Below are 13,451 nucleotides of genomic sequence, written 5' to 3' on the forward strand. Positions count from 1 at the left end.
TAGTTCAGTGTGAAAGGGATTTAGTTACAGAACAGTGGGGAGAAGAATGCAGGTGGGAATGATGGGAACACCGTCCTGGGCCTGAGCCCAGCAGATGTCCAGGAAGAATGAAGAACTGTCCTCCTTACATTCAGTGTCCTTTTCATGAAGACACTTTCTATTTGCCAGGCCAGTGTCCTCTGTTACGTTCTCTCTCATCCAACTATATTAATTATTCTAAGTCATCTTCATTTTGCCTTTTTTAAGGTTGGAATGATAATGTTTTCTAACTTTTTAAACGTAAGATTTCTATCTCCAGCAGCACAGCTGGAGACATGCAGCCATCGATGTGACAAGTTTCACTTTGCCATGAGGGTCTAAAAATCTATTTTAAATCCCCGTGAGGCTGCAGGCTTGATTCTGTTCTGGTGGGCTTGGCTAAGTGGTTTTTGTTTTCTGTGTGTGTCTGTTTGTCTGTTTTTTCCACTGGGGCAGCATCAGCACTTGCGGAGAGGGACCTGTGCTCAGCACCTACCTTAAGACCATCCTAGAAATCCCTGCCAGAGCTGAGTGCAGGAGCTCTGTGGGAAGGAGGATACACACTGCAGAGGATGCCCTAGGCTGCGTGTATCTGTGGGATGTGCCTTTCCCTGACACAGAAAATACGATGTTGTTGCTTTTTCCTTTGGGCAGGGAAGGGTGGAATTATAGACCTTAAGTTTTTTCAATTTTTGTACCAGCTACAGTTCACCATGAATCAACTTGATCTCCAGTCTCCAAGAGCATAGATTAAATTATCAGTGAAGCATCATTATAAATAAGAGAGAGTATGCAGTGTTTTCTTTTCCTGGCTTGCACCACAGATGTAACAAAAGCCAAAGGACTCGGCTTGTCTCAATGCCACAACCTCCCTAGAAGAGCAGGATTTCAAAGGCTTGGGAAGAGGGACAGGGAAATGGTGACAACACAGAGAATCAGCACTTAAGTGTTTCTTCTATTGCTTGTATTGTGTGGGGAAGGAGAGCGTGAAGCTCTGGTGCCAGGCTTTTCTTGCTGTAGACGCATTTCTAAATGGTGATATTTAGTTGTCTGAATTTCTGGGCAGAAGGAAGGTGGTGCAGACATTCCGGGATCTGCTGTTCTTGGATATATATGGACTGGTCCCCAGAAGCTCAGTGCCTTTGGGAGTTCCGGATGGAGGTGGTCAGACAGAGTCACCAAGACACCTGCAGAAGCCTTCTGCCCTGTTTCCATGGCAGTTGAGCAGTTCTGGGGAGATGGGTGGAGGGGAGGTTGTTCTAATAGTTACATATTTAAGGCAGGTGGCCATTTTAAAATGTACGTTTCAATTTTGATTGCAGTTTTTTAATTGCATTTAACAGCGTCCCTGCTGGTCCTCCATTCTGCATCTGTGCAGCCACGTTCTATTGATGGCCTGTTGTGATTTCAATGGAACATCATGGGATGTACCTGGCACGTCGGGCAGCACTGGATGGAGGTGCCTTTAGCCCAATGTACCTGGCATGGTAAGCGGCAACCAAGTGGTTAATCTGCATTCTACTGCTCGTAGTCTCAGCTTGTATAGCAAGGTGTTCTTGCTTTGCTGCAGCCTTGCACTGACTGGAAATCACTTGCTCTCCTGATGTTAGTGCTTTCATGCACACAGGGCCCCTACCCTTTTCACCCATGGAGATTCTCCTTCCCTGGGCAGTTGGTCACGCAGCAGAGAAGGGACAAGCCACGTTGGGCTCTCCTTGTCCTTCTAGAGCAGGAAAGAGAAGGCACTGGGAAAATCATCTGACCTTTTTCTTCTCTCCTTTTTGGGCCAGGAGCTGGTAGCAGTTGAGCATGTATTGCCCACATACCTAAAGTCCAAATGTTGCCGCAGAGAGGTATTGAACAGGTGCTTGTGCCCATAAGCAAAGCTATACTGTTTCTGCAGGAGTCCTGCAAGAGCTGCTGCAGGGAGCCAGGAGGGCAGTTCTGCCTGGCACTAATTGGAATGTAACAAACTAAACAAGAGCCATTTTAAGTTTGCTGATGTGGTATCCTCTGCAAAATGATCCTCCATTCTCCTCCTTTCCACGTCTACACCTGCAAGATCAGCTGCACATCCTGCTCTGTCCCGCATGTTGCTTTTTATCCCTTCCCCAGCTTTGCAGACCTCTCCCTGAGTAACCTGACGTGTTGGTCTCGCCTATTTTGAAGTGACAGATACTCCTGTGAGAAGAACAGGGGTGCTGCATCCCGTTTTCTGCTTGAGCCCACCTCACAGAGCTTTTGCTGCTCCACTGCCAATGATGAAAGTGCATGTTCTTGCCTCTGCTTCTGAGTGCTGCTGTCTGCCTGCTCACAGGGGCTGGGGATAGGGAACCATTTGGGCTAACCCAGATCCTGTGTTCCTCCCTACGTCTTTGCTGCTCTGGAATGTGAACATCTTTACAAGGTATGGGTAATGACCTGCCAACTGCAGCTCCTGCGGGGAAGGTCAGTGGCCATGAAAGCCCACGGCACCTTGGGAGGGTCCTGGAAATAGGTTCTGTTGGGATGCAGGGAGAGGAAGATCAGATGAGCCAGTGAGCAACAGGAAAGCTCTCTTCCCAATGGGGTCTTCCACTGCTCTAAAAAAGTTGCTTTGTGTGAAACTGAAGGGTGCAGAAGTAATCTGCTTCAGTTTCACCCAGATCCAGTAGCAGCTGGACACAGCATTTTTAATGTCAGAAGTAAAGTGGTGGGAAAAGATTTAAATTTGTCTTGTTCTTGCCCATGCTCACTGCTGCAGTGTTTGCTCAGCGCAGCACAACTGCTTGGGAAGGTGGAGAAATAAATAAGCGGGCCACAATCTTTTCCTAGGTCTATTATAACATGCACAGCAGGCTAACGCTGTAACAGCATCTAATTTGATGTATCGCATCTAATCTGTTTGTTGGTTTTTATCTGCAGTACTGTTAGCTCACTGTTCAGGTGCTCGGTGTCTAGTCTTCTCATCCATCCACAAATCCTCTACGTGAAATGAGTGATTCCTTAGATCTGTTTTTGATTGATTCTTTGCTTCACTGGTGTTGCTTCTTAAAAGGTAAACAATATTCATATGCTGCAATCTATAACTCAGAGACAAAATCAAATAGCATCTCCTGCCAGAGGTTGCTAAGATAATACATTTAGTATTCATTCAGTAATTATGTTTAGGAAGAGATTTAGTGATATTAAAGAGAATCAAATCTGTAGTGAATATGTAGATTTTATATTATTTAATGGGGTGAGGGGACTCCTCTTCTCCTGTACTTTGGCAATCTAATTTTCTGTGATGTCCAGAGTCTTTGTGGAAACAGAGAAAATCAAGTTTTTCCTGCTGTGTAGTGAGAGCAGCTCAGCTCCTGGAGCAGTCGGCGTGTCCTGAACAACCTCCGTGCCCCGGGGAGCACTGTGCCCCAGGCTGGGCACAGCAGCCCACAGTTACCAGCTCCTCAGGCAGTGTTGCTTATGAAGCCGCTATCAGCTCTCAGCTTGCGAAGCTTTGTTTGATGTGTGGCATCTGCTTGCAGCATCACTGTATTCTGTGATTTGTGCCCTGTATTCTTCATGTCTTTGCATGTGCTGTGTCTCAGTGTCATGGATACGGGGGAGGTACTGGAGAGCCTCAGTCTTGCTTCATTCCCGACTTGCTAAAGAATATTTGAGCAGGTTCATTGCTCTGAAAACAGTGTCTTGAATGACCAGGAAGCAACCTGAGTCTGAAAAGATGACCATGTCTAGTGCTATTTGTCCAAAGCTTTCTGTGATCCTATTTTAAATGCAAAAGAGTGAAATCTGCACACAAAATTCAACGACTGTGGCCCTGATGAGATATCTACATATTCTTGAGGTCTGAGGTTTGGTTTTGTTTTTACTAGAAATGCATCTGAGCCTTTTCTGAGCCAGGGCTCCCCTCAATTGGGAGTATGTTTTTTCTATCTTTTTGCAGAAATCAGAAAAGGAAGGGTTCTTACAGATGATACTGAGATACAAGACATATAAACCAATGTGAGTTTTCAGGGCTTTTTGGGGCTTTTGTTGTCATGATTGGTGGTGGAGACGTTATCCAAATGTTCAGGGTCTGTTAAGAGCCAGTCTCTGCACACTCATGGATAGCAAGGCCTTTGTAAGGCTGCACCTGCCATTTGCTGGGGAAGATCTGCTAAATTTTATACTGGACTTAACCTTGTAGTTGTCTTTGGTCCCACGCTTTCAGATAGAAGTGAAGGTTTAGGAATACCACAGATTAAAGAATAATGCCTGCTTCTCTTTTGCTAACACATTTTCCAACACACTCCTCTTCCCCCCTCTCCGAAACCCATCTTTGCTACAGAAGGGTTTGTAACTGGTCACCTCTGGAAAATATGTGGAATGAATTTATTTTTGTTCAGGACTGCACAAGATAATCCAACCACGTTGATGCTATAAAGCTTTTGTCACCAAAGGTACGTCAGTCAAAGGTGTGTTCTCTGCCCCATGTTGCCATCCTGGTAAAAGCATTTGGTGGGCAATTCTGGTGAAATTTTAAACATGGGGCTCTAAGCTTGGCTGAAGGTTGTGCTGCATTGTTCTATGACATTCATTTTGTTGGGGTTGCTAAATCCTTGTTAGACTTCAGCTAACAAATTCAAATTTGATATGCAGTGCTTTAACCTGACCACTGCTTTTAAAATCTACTAAAGGTAATAACCTACCTCATACTTCTGTGCTACCGAACATGAATACTTCTGTTAAATTTGGTACGTGAGATAAATACAGGTAATTTAAACAACTTGTACTATGCTAATTCTTATGCTGCAGAACATACTGGGGTTTAATAATATAATAACATGATCTTCCTCCTGAAGGTCAGTATAAAGCAGAACGATAATTCTGCTTGTTTCCAGGGCTTTCCCTCCAGGCTCATTACCTGGTTTCAATATCATTTAAGCCAGAAAAACCCCAAAAATCTAAAACCATTTCCCATTAGTAGCTCCAGCAAGCCTGGACTCTTTGCAAAGGCTTACACAAACGTATACAGAGATTTCTAGACCTCTGCTTCAAGTGCCACATGAATGGCGAATAAGCTTACTTGTACTTCAGTAACATACTTTTTTAAAATAAATTGTCTGTTTAGGCAAAAAAAAAAAATGCTGTGCTGTTTCCTTTCCTTTCTTTTCCCATATTTGTCCTTTATGGAACACTTAATCATATCCAGGGATTTTGTATGTTATATGCATAAAAAAGCACCGTTATGTTTGTAGTGACAATCGCACAGTAGCAGTAGGCTGTCCCTCGCTATTCTTGAGCAGGATGCATTTATATATGTATATATAGATACTGTGTTATGTTGCAAGCCATGTTTTTGTCCTTCCCTATCAATCTATATCTCAGTGACCCAGAAGTAAGTGTTTTCACTGGCCTGGCTAGATAAAAGTGGGTATTTGGTGCCTCTGTGCTGTTGCTTCTTCCTCTTAATCAGCAATTCTGGAAGCAAGCCACTAGCAGCAGACACGTTGCCTGCGTGCTACAACTCTGATGTAACTAATTAAAGCAAAACTTGTTTTTTAAAGTGCTTAACACTGTTCAGTGGTGGTAATCCCTGTCTCTATCACGTTTTTGTGATGCTGCAGGCTGAGTTTCTACGACAGAAACACTATAGGTGGAGAAGAACTAACTGGCCAGCACCACAGCATGCTGGCGCGCTCTCCTTTTGGCTGCCACGCTTTCTAAAGCTGCCACCTCTGGCAACATTAATGTGCACAAAGGCACAGGGTGAATCCACCATTTTCTTGGGCCCCCACCCATTGCTGAAACAATATAGAACAGAAAAGCAGAGCAGCTGTTCCAGCCAGGGCTCAGGGCAATGAGACACTGAGGTGTGTGTGGATGCTGAAGTAGGTGCTGCTGCACCGAACAGGGGCCACAAAATCCTACCAAGTGCATAACCAAGTACCAGGCTGATCCGCTAACCAAGCGAGGAAACGTGTCCTGTGGAGGAAGGGAGGCACCTGCTTGGCAGATCTGTTGGTAAAAATATAAGTACCAGGCTAGTCAGGCAGCAGCACTGCAAGAAAAATCACATTTGTTTACTTTCCCATAGTTTTTTTTCATGAAGCAAAATCTTTTGGTTTTGCAGAAATGGATGATGTAAATTACTACCTTTCTGCCAAATTATTTTTTTCTGTTTATCACGGTTAATGAGAATCAGGTTTGAGAGAGGTCGTTTTCAATATTGACAGCGTAACTCCTCATTTCTTGTGTACACATACTTGACACAGAGGGAAGATAATGCATTCTAATGCTTCATCATTTGAAATCTGATGGGATAGAATGTGGTGATGGGACTTCACAAGCACTGAAAGCATTAACTGATGATGATTTTAAGGGAAAATTTAAACTCTTCATTTCTATGGACTTACGGCCTGCTCCTCTTCAATAAGAGAAACCTCTTTCAATAACATGACAAACTGGGAAAGGAAGGAAGTGGAAGGCGAAAGGTGACTGTTGTACGTTTGGTGTTTAATTCCCACATTTGAACCTCACAAACTATTATAAATCACCTTTAGCAGATAAATGCCCATTACAAGTGGTAGTTGGACTTGAAAAGAAAAATACTCAAGAAAAATGTTTAAAAATGGATCTTGGATTCCTGAATGCAGCCCCAGATTTAAATTCTAGTTTTTGTATATTGTAGCATTACCAAATGTGCAATTGCAATTAGTTCTGATATGCCTCAAAGTAGGTATTTCATACAGTCCGTACTACTGGGAAAGCCAATATCAGTATCTAAACTAAAATACACAGCAAATACTGTCTGTGAAATACATGAACTACACAGAGGTAACCACAATTTTCCTCTCTCCTCCATACTTCAGGGTTGAGAGACTGTGATATGAAATAGGTTACTTGATTCTATCAGTATAAACAAAATTCCTTCAAAACTAAAGGCAGAGCAGAATTAACTTAAGAACTTAACAGATTATTGAAGACCTTTGGTGGCATTTAGTGAGCTCAGGATCCTGAGTTTCAGCCAGTTTGGGGTTGATTCGAGCCCTTCATGGCGATGGATTGGGACATGGGCATTGCCAGGGGGTGTTTTTTAAAGCAGCCTTTCATATTCTTAAGGAGATTTCCCATTCACACCTCAGTGTGATTAGTTTCATCTTCAATGGATTTAGTTGCTACATGTCATTTTCTCAACCCCAGAGCAGCTGGGTGTTGTAAGATTTCAACATGTAAGAGCCAAGAAACAAACTACATGTTAAAGCAGGGAAGCTGCATCTTATGCTAATTATTTTCCATGCTCAGATATGTAAATGGCAGTGAAGTAGATGCTTCTTTTTTCTTCTTTTTCCTTGCTCCCCCATCCTCCCCTCAGATTTGTGTCAGGAAAGGGAAACAGCTTGCCCCCGTACCGAACTATTGTCTTCCTGCTGGTATCTTCTGAACAGGAATTCCAGCCAATGACAACTGCTTTTGTAAAAAGAGACTTACAAATCTGATTTTTGAAAGACTTGAAACAAACCTTAGCATGAGAAGTTATTTTCTCTGTATTCCAAGCAGGATCACAGCCTGCAGGGCTGAACATACCCAGAGCTCCTTAGTCAGTGTCAAGCCTAACATAGACTGTACCGTGTTAAGCCGGTCTATTAAATGTAGACTCGTTCGAGTGGGAACAGCAGGTTCACACCTCTCATCCTCCTGTTTTGCAGGTGGTAAGGTGAAGGTGAAAGGAAGAGAAGGTGGAGATGGAACTGCCAAATCATGCCAAACAACTGCTACTGCAGCTGAACCAGCAACGAGCCAAAGGTTTCCTCTGTGACGTGATCATTGTGGTAGAAAATGCCCTGTTTCGTGCCCATAAGAACATCCTGGCAGCCAGCAGCATGTATTTCAAATCCCTTGTCCTGCATGACAACCTGATTAACTTAGACACGGACATGGTGAACCCCACCGTGTTCCGGCAGATCTTGGACTTTATTTATACTGGTAAGCTCTTAACGACTGACCAGCCCGGTGAACAGAACTTTAATGCTCTCCTCACCGCAGCAAGCTACCTCCAACTGCACGACCTGGCAGCTCTCTGCAGAAAGAAGCTGAAGCGGAACGGCAAGTCCTTTGCTGGCAAGGCTGGTGGCCTTGGTCTCGGGAGATCTGCCAGGAGTCAGAGACTTTCCACTGCTTCGGTCATCCAAGCTCGCTATTCAGGGTCAAATGAGGGGTTGAAGGGCTCACACTCAAAGGAGCTGTCAAAGGGAAAGCTCTCCGATGACGAGGTCTTCATCAGCAGCTCCAACCAAGAGAACTGTCACTCCTTAAGCAGGGGAACCAGTAAGAACGGCGGTGGGGGCAGCAGCGCGAACGGGAGCACTGGCGACCAGGAGCTAGGCCTCGACCTGTCCAAAAAAAGCCCGTCGCTCCCTATCGCAGCCTCCCACGATGACACGCAGCACAGCGAAAGCCAGCACGGCTCTCCCCAATCTGCCTCAGCCCCCGCAGCCAACAGTGCCTCATCGTTCGAGTCTGGAGTCGGAGCCCCTCACAGCATGGCGGACAGCAGCGACCCCATGGAGATGGACCTGGGGGAAGAGTGCCACCACCCATTGACGGAGAGCAGCCAGCGCAAGGGCCTCCGGCACTCATCCCGCAAGAAGGAGTGGATCAAGAAAGACAACGCCTTTGACCGAAAGGAGGGGGGCAATGACAGGGACGAGGGCGAAGGGCTGCCCAACGGCATCCTGCTGGGGCCCTTGTCCAAGTCTGTGGAGCGGAGTCTGGCTGGGGCCTACGGTGCAGACCTACCCTACCCGTGTAAGGATGAGGTGGAAAATGGTAAAGAGAACAGTGATGACAGCGGCCAGAGCGAGAGCGAGAGCGGCGGGCATACTAGTGCCAACTACGTCTACCGGCAGGAGGGGTTTGAGCCAGTGGCCTACGGTGACAACCTGTACGTCTGTATTCCCTGCGGCAAAGGCTTCCCCAGCTCCGAGCAGCTCAACGCCCACGTGGAGACGCACACCGAGGAAGACCTTTATATCAAGGAGGAAGGCACGTATGGTGGCAAGGATGAAGCCGAGGATTTGTCCAATCCCAACCAGTCCTACGCCGCAGAGTCGCGGCCCTTCAAGTGTTCGGTGTGTGAGAAGAGCTACAAGGATCCGGCCACGCTGCGGCAGCATGAGAAGACTCACTGGCTGACGCGGCCCTTCCCTTGCAACATCTGCGGCAAGATGTTCACGCAGCGGGGCACCATGACACGGCACATGCGCAGCCACTTAGGGCTCAAGCCCTTTGCTTGCGAGGAATGCGGGATGCGCTTTACCCGGCAGTACCGACTGACAGAGCATATGCGTGTCCACTCAGGAGAAAAACCTTACGAATGTCAACTGTGTGGTGGGAAATTCACCCAGCAGCGCAATCTGATCAGCCACCTGCGAATGCATACCTCTCCCACATAAGCCAAAGACTCCAGAATGAGCTTCGAGCCCATCCGCAGTGATTTACCTTTCTGTAGACTTGCTGCTTAAAAAAAAAAAAAAGAAAAAAAGAAAAAAAAATCAAAACGGGGGCAACTCCCCATACTCTGTTCAGTCATGGGAGGCCTAAACAAATGTAGCTTTAACATTTAAAAAAAAAGTTCCTTTTTTCCCTTTTTTTAAAAAAAAGAAAGGTCCGCAGCCAAGCTGATGCCTTTAGTCCAACTCTCCCTCCAAGTCTTGGTGATCTGGCAAGAAATGTCACTTCTTTCTCTGCACATTGACTTCATTGGCATATTGACTATCTGGAGCAGGTAGGGACCATGGGAACTGTCAGCCTGCGCTGGCTCCCTCTCCCTGCCTCTTTCCTTCATGTTACTGCCACTCTACTCACCTCCTCTCTTCAAAACAAACCTCAGTGGGGGCATTTCTTGCCATTAAAAGTAAAATGAAGTACACCTTTTCAGTGGCCTAAGTAGCTGTGAAATAACAAGCGCAGAAGCTGTGTCTGTGGACCATCTCACAGGGTTGGCAGCCCCTTGGGATACTGTGGGAAAGCCATAGCCGTGGTGGAACCCACCACCCTGCCCCGGGCTGGCGATGGTGGGGAGAGCCGTCTACCTCGGTGTGCACCAGCCCCAGTGCTTCACTTACAGTAATGGCGATGCCTCCTCACCCTCCCTCCTCTCTTGGTTTTGATCTTTATCCTTGGCACAGGTAACCACGCGCCACCTTTTCCCACAAAACACGCAAACCTCTTCTGCCTTACCCATGACTGAACAGGGACTGGATGCCCTGGGAATTTCTTTCAGTGAGCAGGGGGTCGTCTTTACTTTTCTAGTAGTTTCGTATGAATATTCTTTGCTTAGAGGTACTTGTTTTATTAAAGGAAAAACCATTGTAACGTTTATGTGAATGTTTGAACTGGAAGGTCTGAGGTTAATTCTAGGGCGGGTGGGTGGGGAGGGGGTTTGATGTAGGCTGGACTTGCTACAAGTTCCTTAGGTACTTTTTTATTATTTTTTTTTAATTTTATTTTTGTGTGTGTGTGTATGTTTTTAGCTTTCCTCCCTCACTAAAGAGCGAGTCTGTGTGGACAGACTCGTTACCTTTGCTACCTCTTGAATTCATGAGAACAATAAGATGGTTAGTGAAAGATTAGGCATTTTTTTCTCTTATTGTAAGTAATTAAATGTATAAAAGTAGAAGCTAAATTAAAGTTAAGGGATTTTTACCACCCTGTCCTTCCATCAAAAGTCAGCTAGAGAAATATTAAAGCAAAGCTCGGCCAAAGACAAAGCAAAAAGTACGTTGAGTCAGAGGCTGCGCTGGCTGCTTGGGCTGGCTCACTCGCCTCTTGGCTGGTTGTAGTCACTTTGAGATAAAAGAAGAAAACTTCTCTGAGCTTTCTGGGCCCTTTCCAGCTTTGTTTATTGAATCTGGATACTATGGGGAGGGGAAAATGTCCCCCTCATCTTCCACTCCCCCGGCACATCTGGGTCAGTCTGTAAACACCTGGCAGGACAGAGGGTGAGGGCATAGCAGCCTATAATTTACTAGAATCCAGAGTGCAATAAGGTGGGGGAGAGGAGGAAAAAGCAAACCAAAGTGTTTCATATCCTCCCTTTTAGACAATTTAACACACGCACACAAAAAAAAAAAAAAAACAAAAAAGAGAAAAAAAAAAAGAAACAAAAAAGAAACAAAATGTTCTTGCAACATCTGCATAAGACATCACAGCCAACAGCTGCTATTGGTTTAGGAGAGAAGACAGAGAACTTAAACTTAGCCCACTGATTCTTGGCCCTCTTGACTTTGTTGGCGTGACCTTGTGGAAAGCTATGGCTTATTTCAAGCCTCCTGTGACTGTGGTGGTAAAAATTCACAGCCAGTAGAATCATCCCTTCTGAATTGAGTAAGGTTTACACTTGTCTTTTTTCTTTTGTTTTGTTTCGTTTTGGTTATTTTTCCACTCGAAGCAGTATAGTTTCTATGCGTCAGGTTTACCAAACCTCATGTTTTCTTTTTAAAAAAACAAATCCAACTTTTTAAAGTTTCGACCAAATAAGAAAAAAGACAAAAAAAAGAAAAAAAGTGAGCATGTCTGACTAAAACAAAGAAATATAAGCTTCATTTTTCTATTGGGATTTTTTTTTGTTTGTGTTTGTTGGGGTTTTATTTTTTTTTGTTTGTGGTTTTTGTTTTGTTTGGGTTTTGTTTTTTTTTTAGTAAGGTAGATTAGTCCATAAGAAGGTTTTGGGTCAATTGAATGAGCTGAGGAAACTGGAATCCAGGCTCCAAGCAATAGGCAACCCAAAGGCGCTGAGCCCCGGCCCGGTGTGACGTTGCAGGGAACACGCTCGCCCTCTCCCCCGCGCTCCTCCCAGTGCCATTGCCCACTCCGCTCCCCGCGAGCCGCCCGGGGGGAGAGGGGAGCACGGACTTTTGTGTTTTCCTAATTGTGCTGAGATGCGCTGTTTTCTTTTGGGGGGTTAGGTGGGTTTTTAGTGTCTTTAGCACTTCCACATTTTGAATATATATTGAATTATTCTCTCCTTGATTTCTTGCCAACTCTCCCCTGAGAATGTCCCCAAAATAGTCTTTGGGGAGGACAGGGAAGGCCTTGCCATGTAGCTTTTTCTCAGAGCAAGTCCCAGCAGGGCCCGGGGACAGCCGTGCAAGATGAGTTCCTTGGCACTTTCCCCCTGGCTTCCCTCCCCTCAACCACCCAAACCTGCGCTGGACCCCGCGCTGGCTCAGGCCACAGCATGGCAGGGCTCCCGCGCTGCCCCGGGGCGAGGACCCAGCGCCACCAGAGTATTCAAACCCGATTTTAGCTCCCCCAGCGAGAAGGGCACGGCCAGGGCTGCTCCCTGCGCCCTGCTGCAGGTTCGGGGTGCGGGTGTCCCCCAGTTGTGGCCCGGCAGCTTGCTGACATGGCGCTGCCACACAGAGCAGCCCGAGGGGCGAGGAACCCGCCAGCTCCTCTGTGGGCAAATAACCTGCTTCCCCTCACTTAATTCCATTTTCACAAGCATGGGTGTGGGTGATGCAGCTGCTTCCCCCATCCCGAAGCCCCCTCTTCATTTGCTTCTTAAGCCTTGAGAATCATGTTGAAGTTTCAGGACCCAATGCTATTTTATTTTTACTTTATCCCCTCCCCAGCACTTAAACAATACGACATAAAGTCTGTGTACAGCAAGAGTATTGTACAAAAGGAAATTTTGTTCTTTTTTTCAAGTAGCTATGTAAAATTGTGTTCCATAGATTGAGTATAAACAACATTTTCCAAATTGTGACAGTAATAATGAATAACTAATAATACTCAAAACTTCAGGGACTGTTTCAGGCCTGCTTGGGGCCTAAACGCTCAACTGCATTTGTACGACATAGTATTGTATCAAACATTTTTCTGTATTTTAATGAGAAAGCAAAACACTAGTTTCATATTTAAGATTTTAAGAGTTTTAGGGTGGGGGGGAGGGAGTTGCATTTTTGTTTTGTTTTGTTCTTGTTTTTTTATTTTATTTTTTTTTTTTAATACACAAAGAGCCTCAAGAGGTATAAAACAATTTAAAAACAAACAAAAAGAAAAAAAAAAGAAGAGGCCAGGCAGCTTAAGTATATGCTTTAGTCACTTAGTTCCAGAATGTTTTCGGAATAACAGGAAAAAAAAAAAAGAGATAAAATAGCAAAAGTTGTATAAAAGAATAAAGAAGCTCATACCCAAATTCACAAAACTATTTTTTAAACCAAAGCACATTTGAATGAGTATGGAACCTCACTTGGCTCAGAATAGTACTAATATATTTATCTCATTGTTTACATAAACTTTTACAGTTTCAGACCTCAACAGATCTAGGGGCCAGTCAAAATTAATCTTTGCTTTTTCCATTGGTTTGTCTGGGAGGCTGCGCAGCGTTCCCCGGGGAGGGGAGATGCGCACCCCAGCCTGCATTCCAGCGCTGCTCGGGGGGGCGAGAGGCAGGGCAATTCAAA

At 45.3% G+C, this 13,451-nt stretch overlaps 1 protein-coding gene across 4 annotated transcripts in view; it reads left to right on the top strand.

Annotated features, from left to right (window-relative positions):
- The window catches only part of HIC2 (HIC ZBTB transcriptional repressor 2), a 75,123-nt gene extending 62,847 nt beyond the window's left edge, over window positions 1–12,276 (top strand). For 2 of the 4 annotated variants that reach the window (XM_080355250.1, XM_080355249.1), the window contains exons 2-3: window positions 1,362–1,505; window positions 7,689–12,276. In XM_080355250.1, the coding sequence (XP_080211376.1) occupies window positions 7,725–9,434 (1,710 nt within the window). In that variant the 5' untranslated portion in view covers window positions 1,362–1,505; window positions 7,689–7,724 and the 3' untranslated portion in view covers window positions 9,435–12,276. Of the gene's footprint in view, window positions 1–1,340; window positions 1,506–4,369; window positions 4,440–7,688 lie in introns of those variants that run through there. The other 2 variants (XM_080355248.1, XM_080355251.1) reach the window with 2 other exon arrangements.
- The last annotated feature ends 1,175 nt before the right edge of the window (window positions 12,277–13,451 follow it).

The sequence above is a fragment of the Nesoenas mayeri genome, assembly GCF_963082525.1.
Source record: "Nesoenas mayeri genome assembly, chromosome: 17".
Lineage (NCBI taxonomy): Eukaryota > Metazoa > Chordata > Aves > Columbiformes > Columbidae > Nesoenas > Nesoenas mayeri.